Genomic DNA, 17,664 nt, shown 5'->3' with positions numbered 1-17,664 from the left:
GAATGTCATGGGTTGTGTCTCAAAGATTAGTGAGCTCCCTATCTAGGCAACATTTTAGACATCATATATACATGCAGCATTTTTAGGAATCATATTTGTGTGTATTTTAAGCATTATTGATGTACATGCTGCATTTTTGGCCAAATCAGGCATGCACACATGCAACATTTTTGAGCATCATATGTGTAATAACATAATTTTTGGGCAATGTAGGCAGCCGTTTTGGGCATCATAGACCCATTAGGAATGCTACTTTGCCCAAAAAGGCTGTTTAGGTATATCTCAGTTTAGTTTTGAGACATAATCCATGGCATTCTCTTTCAGAAGTGTTTAGATAGAAAGGTTTTTCTCACACATATATAAAATGCCCAAAACCATGTGTGTTTTTTTGCTCTGTGATAATTAAACCCAAATTTGCTGCATGCATGATGCCCAAAAATCCTGCATGAATCTACATGTATCTCTGTGTCCCCATGTTTCTAAAATGCCCATTAATTCTGCAAGCACCAGTTAATGTCTCAAAACTGCTGTACCTGCAAATCATGGTTAAAAATGCTGTCTAGTTAGGCAGCTCTCTAAGTTTCAGGACACAGCCCTTATGTGGCATTCCAAAGACTTAATTAGCATCAGGTTTCCCCTGAGTTTAACCCCTCACTCTCCCTCTTTCATCTGTTTTTCATCCTTTGATGTTTATTTTCCCTCTTTCGTTTAGTGTGCTATGTTCGACAATGTTCAACTTGACACTTTTAACACCAAATGCCTGTTTTACACGTAACAATCTCTCACTGAAAAGGGTGGTCAAGATGGAATAAAAAAAAAAAGTATTTTTTGCCAAGTTTTTTCCTATTTTCAACTAACTACTGTCTGCCCTCCAATATAGCGATTTGACCACAGAAAGGAATTCAGTGGGTGCTGTGCAAGTTTGTAATAGAGGCGTCATTGTGGGTAATGGAAAGTTGTGTTACAACCAGTGTCACCTCTGTTTGTGGCCATGTCAGTTTTTTTAAAGATAGACAGGCTTTTGATTGTTTAAACAGCTGTTGTCTGTCATTCAGAATCTGTCAGGCAGAAGAAAAAGTCTTAAAGGGTCAAAGTTTATTTGCTAGAGTTCAGCCGGCCATACTAGACACACAATTGGAGAGGAGAGCTGGGAATCCAGAGCTCTTAATGGCTGATAACTAAAGAGCTTTCATTTGCATGTTCATGGCTTCAGGATATTCTATGGTGTATTGGTTAATCCAAATAAATAATTAAACTCAATATGAGATTGTTGAGTTATTGTTGGCAATAATGTTATATACATCTTGAAATTTAGATAATCAGCATTTAAGGCTAATAATGTGAAATCAACATTACATTTTTCTTTAAAGTTCACCCAAAAATAACAATTCTGTCATCATGTACTCAACCTCAAACTGTTCCAAACCTGTATTTGTTTCTTTCTTCTGCCTTTTTAACATGGTTTACCCCCCCCCCCTCCATTTATAGATTATGTTTAGCCATAACCTGCTCTATACATCACTGTTTGGATATTTTGAACAATTATGTCACCATTCCTTTGATTATTTGATCTCAGATGACTTGTGCTACTGCATGGACACATGCCCAGTGTCTGGATATAAAAATGTGAAGTTTGAGTCACTAAGACATTTTAATTAGGCTACAATGATGGTTTAAGCTCTGAACTCTGTGAACTCTCTCTCTATATTTCCCACTTTAATGGCTGTAATGAACCACCAGAGTGTTTGATAGTACTGAATAGTACAGACCTGTCTTAAGTCAGAATAATGAGTCAACTGTGGCCTAATGGTTTTTTAAAGACCATGCCCCCTCACACCCCACCATATGGGCTTTTGGAGTCACTTGAGACCTAGTGTACTTTCTTTGAAAAGTGCTAAAATATGTCTGTTCATTGTAAGATCAGGCCATGAGCTAAGCTGTCATTTTATGCCAAATGCGCTCACCTCTCCAGATGTTTATAGTAGTTTGCTTTCATTCTCTGCAGAAAATTTGTCAGTAAAGGAATATTTCACACACACACACAAAAGAAAATTTGCTAGTTTACTTTCAGGCCCACCAAGTTGTAGATGAGTTTGCTTCTTTTTTGTTTGTTTTTGGAGAAATGTAGCAATACACAGATGCCAGTCCATCAATTAATATCTTGTGAAAGTTGCATGTTTGTAATGAATAAATCCATTAAGGTGTTTTAACTTTAAATAGTCACTTATGTGTAAAGTAATTTATAGTCTGCAATCCATAATAAAGCTTCCTTCAGTGAAAACGTCCATCCCCTGTGTAAGAGAACTGTTGTGTGTGTGTCATGTGTTCCTGCCTCTTGTGCCCATATTTGGTTTGTTTCCTGTCCTTGTCATGTCATTAGTAGTTTATTCTGGTCCAGCCGTGTTTGTTAATTTACCTGTGTATTTATAGTCCTGTCTGTGTTGTGCCATTTCGTCTGGTCTACTCGTTACTTCCCGGTGTTTGATGTCTGTGTCTGTGTCTGCCTTGCCTTGTCCTGCCCTGGCCCTGATGTCTTAGTAAAGTATGTTTTTGAGTTACATCCTCGTTTCCGTGTTTCCTGTGTCCTCCCTGCTGTGTGCACCGTGACAGAAGACCAGACCAGTACAGTAAGCGTCGTCCCTTCACCGCGTTTTGTTTTGTCCAGTTTTTCCAGTGTTTTCTTTGTTCCTGTGTTTTTTGTTTTGCCCGCCGGATCGCCGCTGAGTTAAGCCCGCCGGATCGCCGCTGACTCAATGCCCGCCGGATCGCCGCTGACTCCAGCTCGCCGTGCGCGGGGTATCATGCCGCCGTCCGCGGCTCAAGGACCCCGCCGTTCGCGGGAGATCACGCCGCCGTTCGCGGCTCACCTTGGCCACTGTTTCGCGGGGAAAGCCAACCCGCCGTCCGAGGTCACTCGGCCCGACACCGGTTGGGGCTGCCTCCAGCCCACCGGTCCCTGCCGTTGGGATGGTCAGCCGGCCGGCTGCCACCGTTGTGGTAGTGGCAGCCGGCTGCCACCGTATTGACCAGTGACCGAGGACTTTTTAACTTGTGTCTAGCCCCGGAGGGCTCCTGATACCCCAACATCCCCAGGGAAATTTTTTGGGGGGGTAGTAGGGTTCCGGCTGTAGGGGCCGGGCCGAGAGGGGTCCGAGGCCAAGGCTCCGTAGACCATCTGCCTTGGCCTTCTGTGCTCCCTGCACCACCATGGTCACCTGAGCCCCTGGCTCCACCATGGCCTCCTGGGCTCTCCTGGGTCTCCGCTGGTCTCGTCCAGCTCTCCTGGGTCTCCGCTGGTCTCGTCCAGCTCTCATGTGTCTCTGCTGGTCTCGTCCAGCTCTCCTGTGTCTCCGCTGGTCTCGTCCAGCTCTCCTGTGTCTCCGCTGGTCTCGTCCAGCTCTCCGATGTCTCCGTCTGTCTGTATCGCTCTGGAGGTCCCTGTCCTGTGTTCCGGTCCGTGTCTGTCCTGAGAGGCCTCCAGAGCGCCCACCCCACCTCCCCGATGGAACTTTTAAGGCTCGGGACGAGCCTTTCGGGAGGGGGGAGTAATGTAAGAGAACTGTTGTGTGTGTGTCATGTGTTCCTGCCTCTTGTGCCCATATTTGGTTTGTTTCCTGTCCTTGTCATGTCATTAGTAGTTTATTCTGGTCCAGCCGTGTTTGTTAATTTACCTGTGTATTTATAGTCCTGTCTGTGTTGTGCCATTTCGTCTGGTCTACTCGTTACTTCCCGGTGTTTGATGTCTGTGTCTGCCTTGCCTTGTCCTGCCCTGGCCCTGATGTCTTAGTAAAGTATGTTTTTGAGTTACATCCTCGTTTCCGTGTTTCCTGTGTCCTCCCTGCTGTGTGCACCGTGACACCCTGTTGTTCTCTCACTTTAACACCCACTTGTTAGTTTAGAACTGTTTTGGCTATGCTTGAACTACACATATTTCTCTCCTGATTCAGACAAGAAGATTCTTTAACTGGAGTAAGCAATATTAAAAACAATTCCATTTAATTATGGAATTGTTTCAAACATTTAAGGATTGGAGTGGTGTGGATTACTTATGGATTATTGTGATGTTTTTATCAGCTCTTTGAACTCTCATTCTGACGGCACCCATCCACTGCAGAGGATCATAAGAAGTGATGTGCTAAATTTCTCCAAAACTGTTCTGATGAAGAGACAAGTTCATCTACATCTTGGATGGCCTGAGGGTGAGTACATTTTCATTTCAACTATTCTTTTAGATGAGCATATGTGCCTTTGTGGTTGGAATGAGTCACACAATCAATAAGAACACACAGATATTAAACAATATTGTGTCAAATCCTTTCTTAATACACATTTGTAGTCTGAGAAGTGCACATTATTTAGTTATTATTTCATGCTGTTGATGGTTCAACTTTTGTGTTTGACATTTGTTGTCTCGAATTGTCCTTAAATGTCCTGAAAATGTGTCCTTCTAGGACTTGTGCTAAACAAGCTTAATTGGCTGCATCTATCTGCATCCAGCTGCATGGACCTGAGATTGTTTACTCAGCCACTTGAATGGAAAGAAACATCAGAAATTCATTGTATTAATAACATTAAGTTATACAGTCTCTGTTCTATGAGTTCAGCTTGAAAAAGTAAGGAATTTTGGAACAGATATATTACTGACTCTGTAAACCCTGTGAAGTCAAAGTGAGAGTTTTGTGGCTTTTATTCCCTTTCTTTTAGTTCTGAAGCCATCTACATTCTTTTATGGCATCTATAGTACCGTAAAGAACCTTTTATCCATTGCATACAGCATTCTTTATAGTGGAAAAAGCTTCTTTAGACTATTAAAATGGTCTTCACATTAAGAAAAAGGGGGATTTTTTTTGAAGAACTGTTCACTGAAAGGTTCTTTGGGGAACCAAAACTTGTTCTGTGGTATCGCTGTGAAATGATGACAGGAACATGCTTTCGGAAATGTGTCAACACTGGAGTAAACCCCATGAAATGAAGAGGTAAGTTTTCTTTCCAATGCTATTTTCCTCTTTATTTGGACAAAGTCCAAGTCCAAAGTCCAAACTTATGTCTTTTGTCCTCCACACTGCAATAAATAATTTTAATTTGTGAATATGTTATGTGTGTTGTTCAATTCTGGCCCAATATCCTGACACACTACATCCCATACATATCAGTTAATGCAAATCTAAATAAGTCAAACAAGCACAATGAGAAATAAAGCATAGCTTACACAAAAGTCACTTTTAAACCAAGCTGGTTTCACAAATCTGTGGGGAATCTTTTTGCCAGAAGGATTTGCTCAATACAAACACCCAGTTTTTTTCAAATGACAAGATTGATGCACTGGAGTTGTGTGGATTATTGTGATGTTTTTATCAGCTGCTTGGACTCTCATTCTGACGGCACCCATTCACTACAAGGAATCAATTGGAGAGCAAGTGAAGTAATACTAAATTAAAAGTCTATTCTGATGACGAAACAAACTCTTCTACATCTTGGATAGTCAAAATGTTCATTTTGGGTTAACTATTTCTATAACATTAATATTTTTTTATAGTTCAGGCATGCAACTGGCTTCACAACAAAAATGCACTAGCAACCAGGTTTATAAAATTATATGGCTTCATTTTATGTTGAAACGTATCATTGCTGACAATAAAGCAGACATGTATAACAATGGCATTAATCATTAACAGAGAGAAACGCTTGTCAATCATTGACCAATATGTAATAATAAACTAGCACAATCTCAGCTGTGCACTTGTATCCCACTGCTTTTCAGCGTCACATGGAATGTAGAGACAGGTTTAGACCTGAACTTCCGTGTCAGGCAGGAAGTAAGTGAAGTGTCAGTGACTAACATACAAGCGCTACAGCTCAGCAGCCTGCTGCATGTGGGTTGGGTGGTGTCTTCCGTTAAACAGGAAAGAGAGGCATTTTACAGAAAACGTATTTATGACCCCATCACCTAGTTATTAAAACTGCCAAATAAACCAAGGTAAGTGATATTTTTCCTCAAACAACTATTTTTTAGGACTAGGTTCAGTGTGTTGTTGATTTTGTTCAAATTCCTGTTACATCTGACACTAATCAAGTAACAAAATTATTTTGTAGTGTCTCTGGTGCCTAAAATTAGTCTAATTCCACAGTTCTGTAGCTTATTTTCATAAATGACTCATTTGAATGACTTTACTGATTGTTTTTATGGAAAAAAGGAGTTTAAATGCTAGACCAGATGCTGTATCTGTCTGTCTATGATGTGAGTCAGTATATTTGATTATTGATTAGGGTCCAGACATAAAGATGACATGGGCAGATTTGCTTTGGCTAATATGTTGTTTAAACTTGAGAGAAGGCACTGTGGAAAACAGCTCAAACTACTGACTCTTCTCTTCTGACTGGATTAATTGTCAATTAATTCAATATATTGTTGTGACTGGTTATCTGTTGCACTGTTTGACACAGCAAACAGAACAAATAACACCACACCCATATCAGTGTGGTATTTGCTAAAAACATTGTCTATAGTATTGTACTATCCAATCTGAAGACTAATAGTAGTTTCATTTATCATTAAAGTTTCTTTAAAACATATTCCTAGTTTCACTGTACATGATTCATCAGCGCATGATATTCCAAATTTAACCGTTTTTGTCTTTATAAGTTTTAATCAAAATTTGATTGCATGTTAACCTCCTCAACAATCCACTGAAACACCCACTTTGCAGAATCCAAACAATTCCTGATGGATGAAATCATTGTTTCCTTTGAATACCATATTTCACTTGGAATTATGCCACAGTATGGAAGTAAACTGAGTTGGGAATGTCATCTCATGTTGACTTATAGATAATATGTGTTGCATTTTGTAAAGAACAAACCTAAAGTTTTTGCTGTTTGGCTTGTCCTCAGTTGTCCAGTATCTCATTTGGAATAACACATGCTGTCAGCATTCTAAATTAGCAAATAACAATAATTTGTACAACGGTGATTAGAAAGCCGTCTGCAAAAAGTAATTCAGAAAAATGTGAACTCTTGCATATGCATACGTTTTAGCCTCAAAGCACACCTTTCTTTGTCTCAGGCTCTACTTTCTTACGATAGAGCGGTTTAGTGTTTCAAGCATAACAGATCACAGGTTAAAGTATTCAAGCACTGTGACAGGAATCATAAAATGGCACACCAGCCACACTAAACCGAGTGTTTGATGGAGAAACAAACAGGACACTGTTTTTCAGGGTTTTTGGGGTTACCCCAAAGTCAACAGTCCGCCTGGGTCTGTAATGACTGTTTTCCTCAGACTAAAATAACTACTAAGGAATGATAGCATCTCAGTGATATTAAAAAGCATTACTGCAGCAACATTATAGCTACTAGGCTACTCAGAGAACTGTGAAAATGAGCCGTTTTTATATAATTCTATCACAAATCACAGAATGCTGCAAAATTGGTCCGTTTGTAGGTTTTCTTGTGTCTTACATTAACTTTTCATTCTGTGGTAAATGCTAACTAGACTGCGGCCTCAAAAATGACATTTAAAGGTCAAAATATTTAGTCTGTTTAGGAATGAACTCTTATTGATGGTGTTTGCTATAAAGAAGATATCACTATTACTATTGCATTAAAAGTAGGTAAATACTGCAATATACTGTAACTAATTGTGTACTTTTCATGCTATACGAATTATTATACCATAAATTGTGAAGCTTGTTGATTCGAGATGTGCTATGCTATATATATTTCTGTCATGACAACTCTCGGAGGGATTGGCGCATGGTAATGTACATGACAATGTTAATGTATTTGGTCTTGGCGGAATAGATCTGCTACGCTACGCTGCTGCTGCTACTACTGCGGCAGAGCAAGTACCGAGACTTGCTACTGCCAATATATCCACAACATGCTGCTGAGAGCATGTAAGAAATACTGCTGCTGTAAATATAACATACAGGAAATAACCCCCATATTGCATACATTATCACCTCGTAGCAGATCTATACAGGTGGAGCTGGGGAAGGTGGAGGGTTTCTGAAGCACGCTACAGCACTACAGCAAGCACTAGTCATATATTTGAATGTTGAGCAGCAAGCTCATTAGCTACAGATACAGGAGAGAACCTCTCAGCTGTGCCATCTAGAGTTGCATCTAGAGTTTCTCTCTCTCTCTCTCTCTCTCTCTCTTTATATATATATATATATATATATATATATATATATGTATAATAAACATATGTACATGTATATGTATTTTATATATAATAAGCTAGTATGAGTTGTACACATTTATATCAGAAATGTATTTTTTAAAGAGCAAGTTGAAACATATCCGTCAACAAAATTCTGAAATTTGTTACAGTTATCTTTCAAAGTAAGACCAGTTTGATTGCAGTATAACTAACTTCCTCAATATTTAATTCAAAACACATGCATGGAGACACTGAGCTAATTTCTTTTCCAGACCTGAAATCCTGCACAGATGCCCTTGATATGGAATATTATAGTTACCATAACACTTAACAAAACAAAAGAAAATGATTCTTGAAGTATAACATATACTGGAAAATAGATTAAACAGTATCTAGAATATCTGACCTTCTATCACCTCAAATTTACTCTGACACGATGACTAATGACTAACGATGATCAACATGACTAATGCTGGGAAATTGCATGTTTTCATTTCTTCCTTTATTGGTACATCAAATCTATGTAGCATAAATGTAACAAAAGACATTTGATTATATTTTAATGTGAATATATATTCTGATGATATGATTTGATGATTTGCACCGTATTTGATGGTTGCAGAGAGACAGTGAGTGTCATCTGTTTCCTGTTGGAAACTTTGATGCTTTCAACATCTTTTGAGGGGAAGTTGCTGTAACCACTTCCCCATGTGTGGCAGTACACAAACAGCTCTCTGATTGGCAGTGCTTCATTTAAACAAGAGGACGTAGCATTGTTTAACTCACAGGTGCTGGTACAGACTCTGGCAGTTTAGACTGACATTGTATTAACTTAAGAGCTTGTTTTTGTTGGAGTATTATAGCACAACTCATATTTGAATGAAGATTCACTTGTGTTGTATTGTTGTGTTCAAGTAAAGTACAAAAAAACATGCATTTTTAATCTAAAAAATTATTTGTATTTTTTTTTCAGAATGTAAAAAGATCAAGTAAACATTAGATTAAAAAAGAAAAAAAGAAAATCCATTGAAGGAGGACTTGAATCCCATCTTCAGTGTCTATGGGATTTGCCCATTTTACCACCCTCTTCTCAGACTGAAAAGTATGCATATTCTTAATAAGCCACATGATTTAAAGGAATCATTTATGTCTGTGGCACAAACCATGCGATATGAGCTAGACGTCTATGTTTATAAAGTGATAACATGTGCATTAATTCAAAGCAGTTGCACAAACGAATTGCTGAATGTGGGAGAATAAGAGGGAAGTAGGACAGAGTTGGGTATTTTGGACCATGATTAACAGATAATGTTTGTTTTATTATAGTTGAATTGTAGACAGTTGAAAAATCAGAAGTGAAACAGATCTTTATTTAAACTGGCTCATATATTTTAACTGTGACAAAAGAAAAGTTGAATCTTATTTATTCACTTACTGCATCGTCAACGTCTACAGTAGAATGAGACAGAGAATGATCTCTTGGCAAGTTCATTTGCATGTAATTCATACTTTCTGTAATAGTGTACACTCAGGCAGTGCTGAGTGTTCATGGGCAGAATTCTGCATGTCTTGGCAAAGAACGAGTTATGCAAGCCATGCTTTTATATAGCCTCTGGATGGATGTTGTGCAATGTTTAGCTTTGGGTTATGTTTTTTATTTATTTATTGTTTTGTACAGGTACTCTGCTCTATTACCAATCACAAACACTTGTACATTGTAACCAAAAAAAAAAAGGCACGATTCAATTGATCAATTCTGCACAGGAGTTACAAAACTGCTTTAGCTGCCAGAGTATGCAGACGAAAACACAAGTGGGGAAAAAAAAACTTATTAGATCTTTTTTCTCTCCATTTAGTAGTGTGTTCATATAAAATAGTCTGGGGCTGGGTTGAGATAAAGTTTTTCACGATCTGTCCCATGAATTCCTTCAAAAAGGACCTGCTTTGAACTAAAAACTCTTTAATTTTTTTAAAGCCATGATTATAAAAATAAATATAGTTGAACTGAATCAACACTGAACTGATTCTAGCTGAATAATGTTGATTTTTAGAGCTGATTTCCAGCAGAATCTGATGTGAGGATGTTCAGCTGAGAAATATATGTATATTGAACGCTCATGCATGCAAGGGGTTCATGCATGCATCACTGAACGTTCATGCATGCAAGGGGCAGTCGTGGCCTAGAGAGTTGGACTTGTAACCCAAAGGTCGTGGGTTTGATTCTCATGTCCGGCAGGGATTGTAGGTGGGGGGAGTGAATAACCAACACTCTCTCCACCCTCAATACCACGACTGAGGTGAGACCCTTGAGCAAGGCACCGAACACTGCTCCCCGGGCACCGTAGCAATGGCTGCCAGTTGTATGTTCACTACTGTGTGTACACTTGGATGGGTTAAATGCAGAGCACAAATTCCCAGTATGGGTCGCCACACACCACTTCCCTTTCCCCCTTAAAATTAACCATGTCCTGCATAAGCCATAGTCACAAAATAATACCAATCTGCTTTTCTAAAAAAAACATGCATGTAGTAATTTGAAAGCAGCGTGGTGTTGCCATGGACGACGATGGAAGTAGTTATTATGTAAAAAAATATTTGGTTATGTTCACCTCAGATGATGTTATTAGTATAATTATAGAAATAAGTACTGAGTAATATTAACTAACTAAATGTATAGGTTTAAAGCTAGGGTTAAGGTCTGGTTTAGGGTTAGTTACTTGTAATTTTGCATAATTTACTGTTATTACAATAGTAAGTACATGTAACATGCATCACATGACATGTTACCAAATATTTGACTTCTGAATGTTGTGACTGACCAAACAGAATCTAATAATAATAATAAATGAAATGGAGTGTCTATTTACACTTAGTGCAAATAGCCCGCCTTGTTGGCAGAAGCTATATATACTAACTCCGCCCACCAATGTGTGGCTGGGATAGTCAAAATTACAATAGACAGCCAACAATCGATTGATGCGATCGACCCGGGTTCGAATCCGCCTTTTAGCAAAAAAAATGTTCTCCCTTTTCAACTTTCAAATCTCATTAGAAAAGCATTTATTTTCAATAAAAATGTTGAAAATAAAGTAACGGATAGGGTTAGGGTAGGTATAGGAAGGGCTTTATTGTCCCAATAAGGTGGCATCCATTTAGTAATTTGAATTAAAATGATAATTTATTGCATACTGTTTTATAATGTACTACAATGCCTACATTTTGTACTACATTTGGCAAGGCAAGTTTATATATATATATATATATAGCACATATATATAGCACATTTTATACACAGTGGTAATTCAAAGTGCTTTACATAAAAGGAAGTGAAATAGTCATTAAAAATAATAATAATAATAACAACAATTAAAAAAAATCTAATAATAATCACAACAATAAAAACAAAATTACATAATTTATTTAAAAAGAATTTAAAACAGTTAAGAATAGAAAACAATTATTATAGATAGTGCAGTCAGTTCGGATGTAGCACAGTGCTCATTCAACAAATGCACAGCTAAACAGATGAGTTTTGAGTCTGGATTTAAATGTGGCTAATGTTTTAGCACATCTGATCTCTTCTGGAAGCTGGTTCCAACTGCGGGCGGCATAATAGCTAAAAGCGGACTCCCCTTGTTTTGTGTGAACCCTTGGTATTTCTAACTGACTCGATCCTAATGATCTGAGTGGTCTGTTATGTTTACAGTATATTCAGTGAGCATATCTGCAATGTATTTAGGTCCTAGGCCATTGAATGATTTATAAACGAGTAAAAGTACTTTTAAATCAATCCTAAATGTAACTGGAAGCCAGTGTAAGGACCTGAGGACTGGTGTGATATGCTCAGCTGTTCTGGTTCTAGTCAGAATCCTGGCAGCAGCATTCTGGATGAGCTACAGCTATCTAATGGTCTTCTTTGGAAGCCCTGTGAGGAGAACATTACAATAATCCACCCTGCTGGTGATAAAGGCATGAACAAGTTTCTCCAAATCTTGACTGGAAACAAAACATCTAACTCTTGCAATGTGTTTGAGATGATAGTATGCTAATTTAGTTACTGCGTTGACATGACTACTGAAACTAAGGTCTGTCTCCAGAATCACCCCAATATTTTTGACTTGACTTTTAGTTGTTTGACCCCTAGAGTCAAGGTATGCATTCACCTTGAGAACTTCATCTTTGTTTCCAAATGCAATGACTTCAGTTTTCTCCTTGTTTAACTGAAGAAAGTTCTAGCACATCCAACTGTTAATTTCATCAATGCATTGGCAGAGGGAGTCAATGGGGCTGTAGTCATTTGGAGATAAGGCTAGGTAAATCTGGGTATCATCAGCATAGCTGTGATAGGCAATTTGGTTCTTCCTCATTATCTGACTTAGTGGGAGCATATACAGGCAAAACAAGAGTGGTGCAAGAATTGAGCCTTGTGGGACTCTGCAAATACTTATTTCAAATACTACTTATTTGCAATACGTAGTATAAATAGCAGAAAACCCTACTATTTTAACATAGTGTAAATATAATCTCTAGCTTGTTGCACTTAGTGTAAATAGCATATCACTAAAACAATCCTGCTATTTTCAGATCAGAATGCATTTGTTAAAACTAGGCCTGTGTTCATACCTCAAGTTCTGTGTTTGGTTTCTGTACTGAACTCACATTATTTGCGGTCTTTATTCTATTGCAAGACTTGTTCTAAAGATATTATATTGCTGTTGTAGATGGATGACATTGATGCGATGTTCAGCGACATGCTGCAGGAGATGGATCTCCTAACGCAGGTATGTTTCTCATATCCTCAAGAGGGAAAACTGGCTAATCAGTGCAATGTGTGCCTTTGTGTGCTTTTAAGTAAAAAAGATATGGAAAATCTTCATAAGTTATATTTCTAACATTTTCTTTTTGTGTGTATGGCTACTTCAACAGCAAATATATACCATTCAAACAGTTCCAGTACTGCGATACGATGCACTGAAAATGTGTATATTTTCTTAAGGCAGTATAAATTAGTGATAAGTCAGATGCTAACAGTATGAGCACAAAATATGAAAAAGGGGCAAGCACACATTAAGACTTATATGCATTTCACATTTGTATGGTAGTTCCTGTTCTGTTTGTTCTGTTGTTTAAAAAAAATGAATTAAAAAAATTGCATCCATATTTGTCTTTCACATGACTTGTACCTCATTTGTCTTTTCACAGAGTTTGGGAGAGGAAGCAGAGTCTGCACCTTTGCCAAAACCTTCCTCCATTCCTGACTCTCAGGAAATGAACTTTTCCATTGGTTTTACAGATCTGAATGGTAAACCATATTTCAGCCTAATATTTTACACAAGTGTCTGCTATTTTACCAAGTTATTTCACCTAAAGGCTCTATTCATCAAGTGTTGCTTTTAGGAGGAAATTAGTGATTAATTAACCATAAAATTGCTTGAAATTATGTCTGAGAGCAGCCAAAATATGCACAGACAGAGCTGTTTGAAGTAGAGAACGTTTGTCTGAAATCAAAGTAAGGATTAGCATGCTTACATATTAGCCTCATTGAGCTCAAAAGTTAAACTTTGTTAAAAAAATGTATTTATTTTTATGAATTCTTTCGTCATTTCTGGTTGTCACGGAGCCCCGCACATGACATAAATAAATGTCACAAATTAAGAACTTTTCATGTTTTATTAATTCCCTCCCTCGTTTTAGTTAAATCCTGACTGCTCATTTGGTGGGAAATTGTTTATTTGTGGCCACAATAGCCAACATAATCTCATGGCAATTCATAAATATTTTACATTTTAGTGAATTGGTGGCTTATTTGTATGTTCATACTTTGTATCTCCTTTGTAAATGTTCTAGTGCTGTCAAACGATTAATCGCATCCAAAATAAAAGTTTTTGTTTACATAATATATGAGTGAGTACTGTGTATATTTACTATGTATATATAAATACAATTACATGCATGTATATATTTAAGAAAAATGTATATTTATTAAATATATTTTTATATAATATAAAATATAATAATATAAATATATAAATGTATATACATGCAAATATTTTCTAAATATATACTGTATGTGTGTGTATTTATATATACACATAATAAATAAACACAGTACACATACATATATTATTTAAACAAAAACTTTCATTTTGGATACGACTAATCGCAATTAATTGTTTGACATCACTAACAGTTTCATACGTTCTACTTATGACCCAATGATGGGGTTGGGGTGGACCTTCATGCTTATTATTATTATTATTATTATAAATGTTGTTTTGTATCATGTTTTACAAATTCACATGAAATAGCACACTTAAAATAGTTGATAAGATCAGGTTGCGATATTTTGTTTTCATATCATGTGTAGCCTCGGTAGGTTGTCAACAAAGTTACATTTTTTCTTCTTTCCACATTGTAACCTCTAAAGCATCTCTGCATGATCTGGAAGACAATGACTTGGACGCCTTGATGGCTGATCTGGTGGCAGATATCAGTGCCACGGAAGAAAAGTTTTCCACAGAAAGAGATACGTTTAAGGGGTCAGCTCCACTTGACCTAATACCCTCCCAGCCTCAGAGTAATTTTAGCCTCCTAGCATCAACTGACACCTCTAGACCTGCAACTTCCTCCAACTCCATTGCAGCTCTGCCCCCACCACCCGCCTCCAAACCATCAAAAGTAAGTATCATTCTGAATGGTTCAGACATCCTCAGGCCTCATGTGGTTAACACATACATAGTTGAAGGTTACAGGGTTATTTTAATACTAGGCCAAACAATAGATGTGAGTGGATATAATGGAATTTAAGTGCAGCCAACACTGTAAAACTGCAATAACTTTATGAAGTATGAACCTTATGAATGTCTACAATATGCATTTTTTCTCAGCATGTAAAAAAGCCTAACCATAAAATGTAATTATCCTCATGATTGCAATGTTAGCTCAGCCGGATATTCATTGAATGTTATTTTATGTCTAGCCCAGTGCTTGGCAGAATGTACAACCGGAGATTTTATAATGTAAAGCTCTGTTTTAAAACCTTAAGTGAGATGCCTACCTATAAGCATTTGAAAGCATTACAGATGTACTTGTTCTTCACTGATGTGTGAAGGCTGTTCAACAAGTTGGGCAGCATAATTATATTGCCTTCTCAGAAGGATAACCTTCTTTGGATCCCAGAATGCCTGGTGATATTTTGGAATATAGGCTATTGTACAAACATGAAAATAGTTGCATGTATTTAATTCTAATTAATCACATTACTAGATTAGCATCATGCTAACATTAACTCTATTGGAGTCAACACATATCAACACACTTTGTATACTGTGGAGCATTCAAAATCAGCCTCATATGAGGTTTCTATCTCTATGTTAAGACTCTCTGACCTCAGATAGCAAAACCAGACAACACTATACCGTCTTCCTTTGTCATTTGTATATTTAATCTGCAGATAATCAAAGTAAACCTTGCATTTCCCATATGTAGCGCCTTTTAACGTCACATTGACCCCATGAAACCACAATAATAATTTTGTTTCCCCTCAGGAAGAACTAGAAGAACAGATGAAAGCAGATAAGATCAAGCTTGCTTTGGAGAAGCTAAAGGAGGCCAAAGTGAAAAAGGTGAGAGAGACAGTTGTTTTAATCTTTTTTCTGTTACACTTTATTTCGATAGTGCACTTTAGACATTCTACTAACGATAAATAACTTTGCAACTACATGTAAACAAATTCTCATTGATTTGCAACTACATGGCTACTAACTCTCAGTAGGGTAGGTTTAGGGTTAGTAGAATAAGCTGACATATACTTCCAAAGTATGTTGTATGTTGTGGACCCATCAAAATAAACTGTTAGAAGATATTAAGCAGACAGTCTACTAATACTCTAATGACTGCTAGTTGACATGTAGTTGCAAAGTTACTTACTGTTAGAATGTCTAAAGTGGACTATCGAAATAAAGTGTTACCCATTTTTCCGTCTTGAATGATGTCAAGTATATTATTTATTGCAGTCAGGCACTGCTCATGATTCATGCTGGCTTTGGCTATTCTAAAACAGCTGGAGACTGTTCCTAAATCCATTTATCAAGAATGTGAGTCATTTAACTGCAAAAAATATAGATGTTTTTCATGGTATCGGTCAATGCTGTGGGATAGAAAATGCTAACTGCATTAGGTGATCTAGATGAGAGGACATCCACCACACAGATCCATTTCTAAAAGAGTACCATCAGTCAGATCAGGGCATTCTGAAGCATGCCTGCACCCTGCTGAACGTTCAGACATCTTCCCTCTCATGGAAGCACAAAGAGGCCTTACGTAGGGCATCCCTTAAGAGAAATCACAAGCAACATTACGTAATCTAAATTGTCTCCCCTAGACCTTAGAATAAATAAAAAGAAACCAACGCAAAGCCTACTGTTAAGATTTACTAAAGACATGCAGCTTTATATGCATTTATTGGAGTTTCCCATTTCAGATGCAAAATTTATTGAAGAAGAGAATTTGAATTAATGTTAAAGATTTACTAAGGTTTGAAGAAGTATTTGGTTAGAAATTTGACTTTCAGACTTTAATTAGGTATATTACCACAAACAGCAGCCAACGAGCAAACAAAAAAATATTCTTATTAATGATTTGTTGAGGGTTATCAGTTTAATATTATGCCTGGATACTAAGTTCACTGGATGAACTGGATGCACAGCCAAGTCACAGACAGTAAACACAAGTAATAAATGGTTGCCTATTCCATTTCTGACATGCTCTTGTTATGCTGCAACAGGACAATGGATTTGTAACGTTCACTTGCATCCAGTGTAACACGGGAGTTAGAATATTAGAGTTAGAATATTGTGAATCATATTGTAAATAGTTACAATGTTTTGTCTCATTTTGTCTGGTCATAAACTTTTAATATAAACATTTAATATAAACTTACCTTAACAAATGCCCTCCAAGAACACCTCAGGTCCCCCTTCTCTGAACACCCACTGGGGCCAGTGCTCCCCCTGTTGAGAAACGCTGTCTTGGTCTTGTCTTGGACTCGATGCTTTTGAGGTCTTGAATTAGACTCAGCTTTCTTCAGGTCTCACTGTCTTGACTTGGACTCGATCCTCGTCAGGGCTTTGTCTTGACTCTGACTCAACCAGAGGTGGAAAGTCCAGGATCAGAAAGTAAATATCCTCCTCGGTATTTAGTTCCAATCACCTGGATTTGCTAATTAGCACAGTTTTTCAGCCAGGAAGTAGAACTAATTAGTGCATGGTTCATGAGTGGAATAAACATTTGGCAGGACTCCTGGACTTTCCACCTCTGGACTCAACCATCTTCAAGTTGCTGTCTAGACTCGGACTCAACTATTTTCAGGCCTCTGTCTTTACTCCTTTTTGAGAAACGCTGTCTTTGTCTTGACTTGGACTTGATACTTTTCAGGTCTTTTGAAGTCAGACTCGACTTTCTTTAGGTCTCTGTCTGGACTTGAACATAGTCAACATCTC

At 37.6% G+C, this 17,664-nt stretch overlaps 1 protein-coding gene across 1 annotated transcript in view; it reads left to right on the top strand.

The window, feature by feature from the left end:
- The first annotated feature begins 5,813 nt into the window (after nt 1–5,813).
- LOC306865155 (amyloid beta A4 precursor protein-binding family B member 1-interacting protein-like) overlaps nt 5,814–17,664 on the top strand; it is a 24,694-nt gene continuing 12,843 nt past the window's right edge. The window contains exons 1-5 of the mRNA XM_079409568.1: nt 5,814–5,977; nt 12,886–12,945; nt 13,367–13,466; nt 14,592–14,842; nt 15,712–15,789. Coding sequence (XP_079265694.1) covers nt 12,886–12,945; nt 13,367–13,466; nt 14,592–14,842; nt 15,712–15,789 — 489 coding nt within the window. The 5' untranslated portion in view covers nt 5,814–5,977. The remainder of the gene's footprint in view (nt 5,978–12,885; nt 12,946–13,366; nt 13,467–14,591; nt 14,843–15,711; nt 15,790–17,664) is intronic.

Source organism: Barbus barbus (assembly GCF_936440315.1).
Source record: "Barbus barbus genome assembly, chromosome: 46".
Lineage (NCBI taxonomy): Eukaryota > Metazoa > Chordata > Actinopteri > Cypriniformes > Cyprinidae > Barbus > Barbus barbus.
The sequence above is the reverse complement of the archived record's forward strand: the minus strand, read 5'-3'. Positions and strand labels throughout refer to the sequence as shown.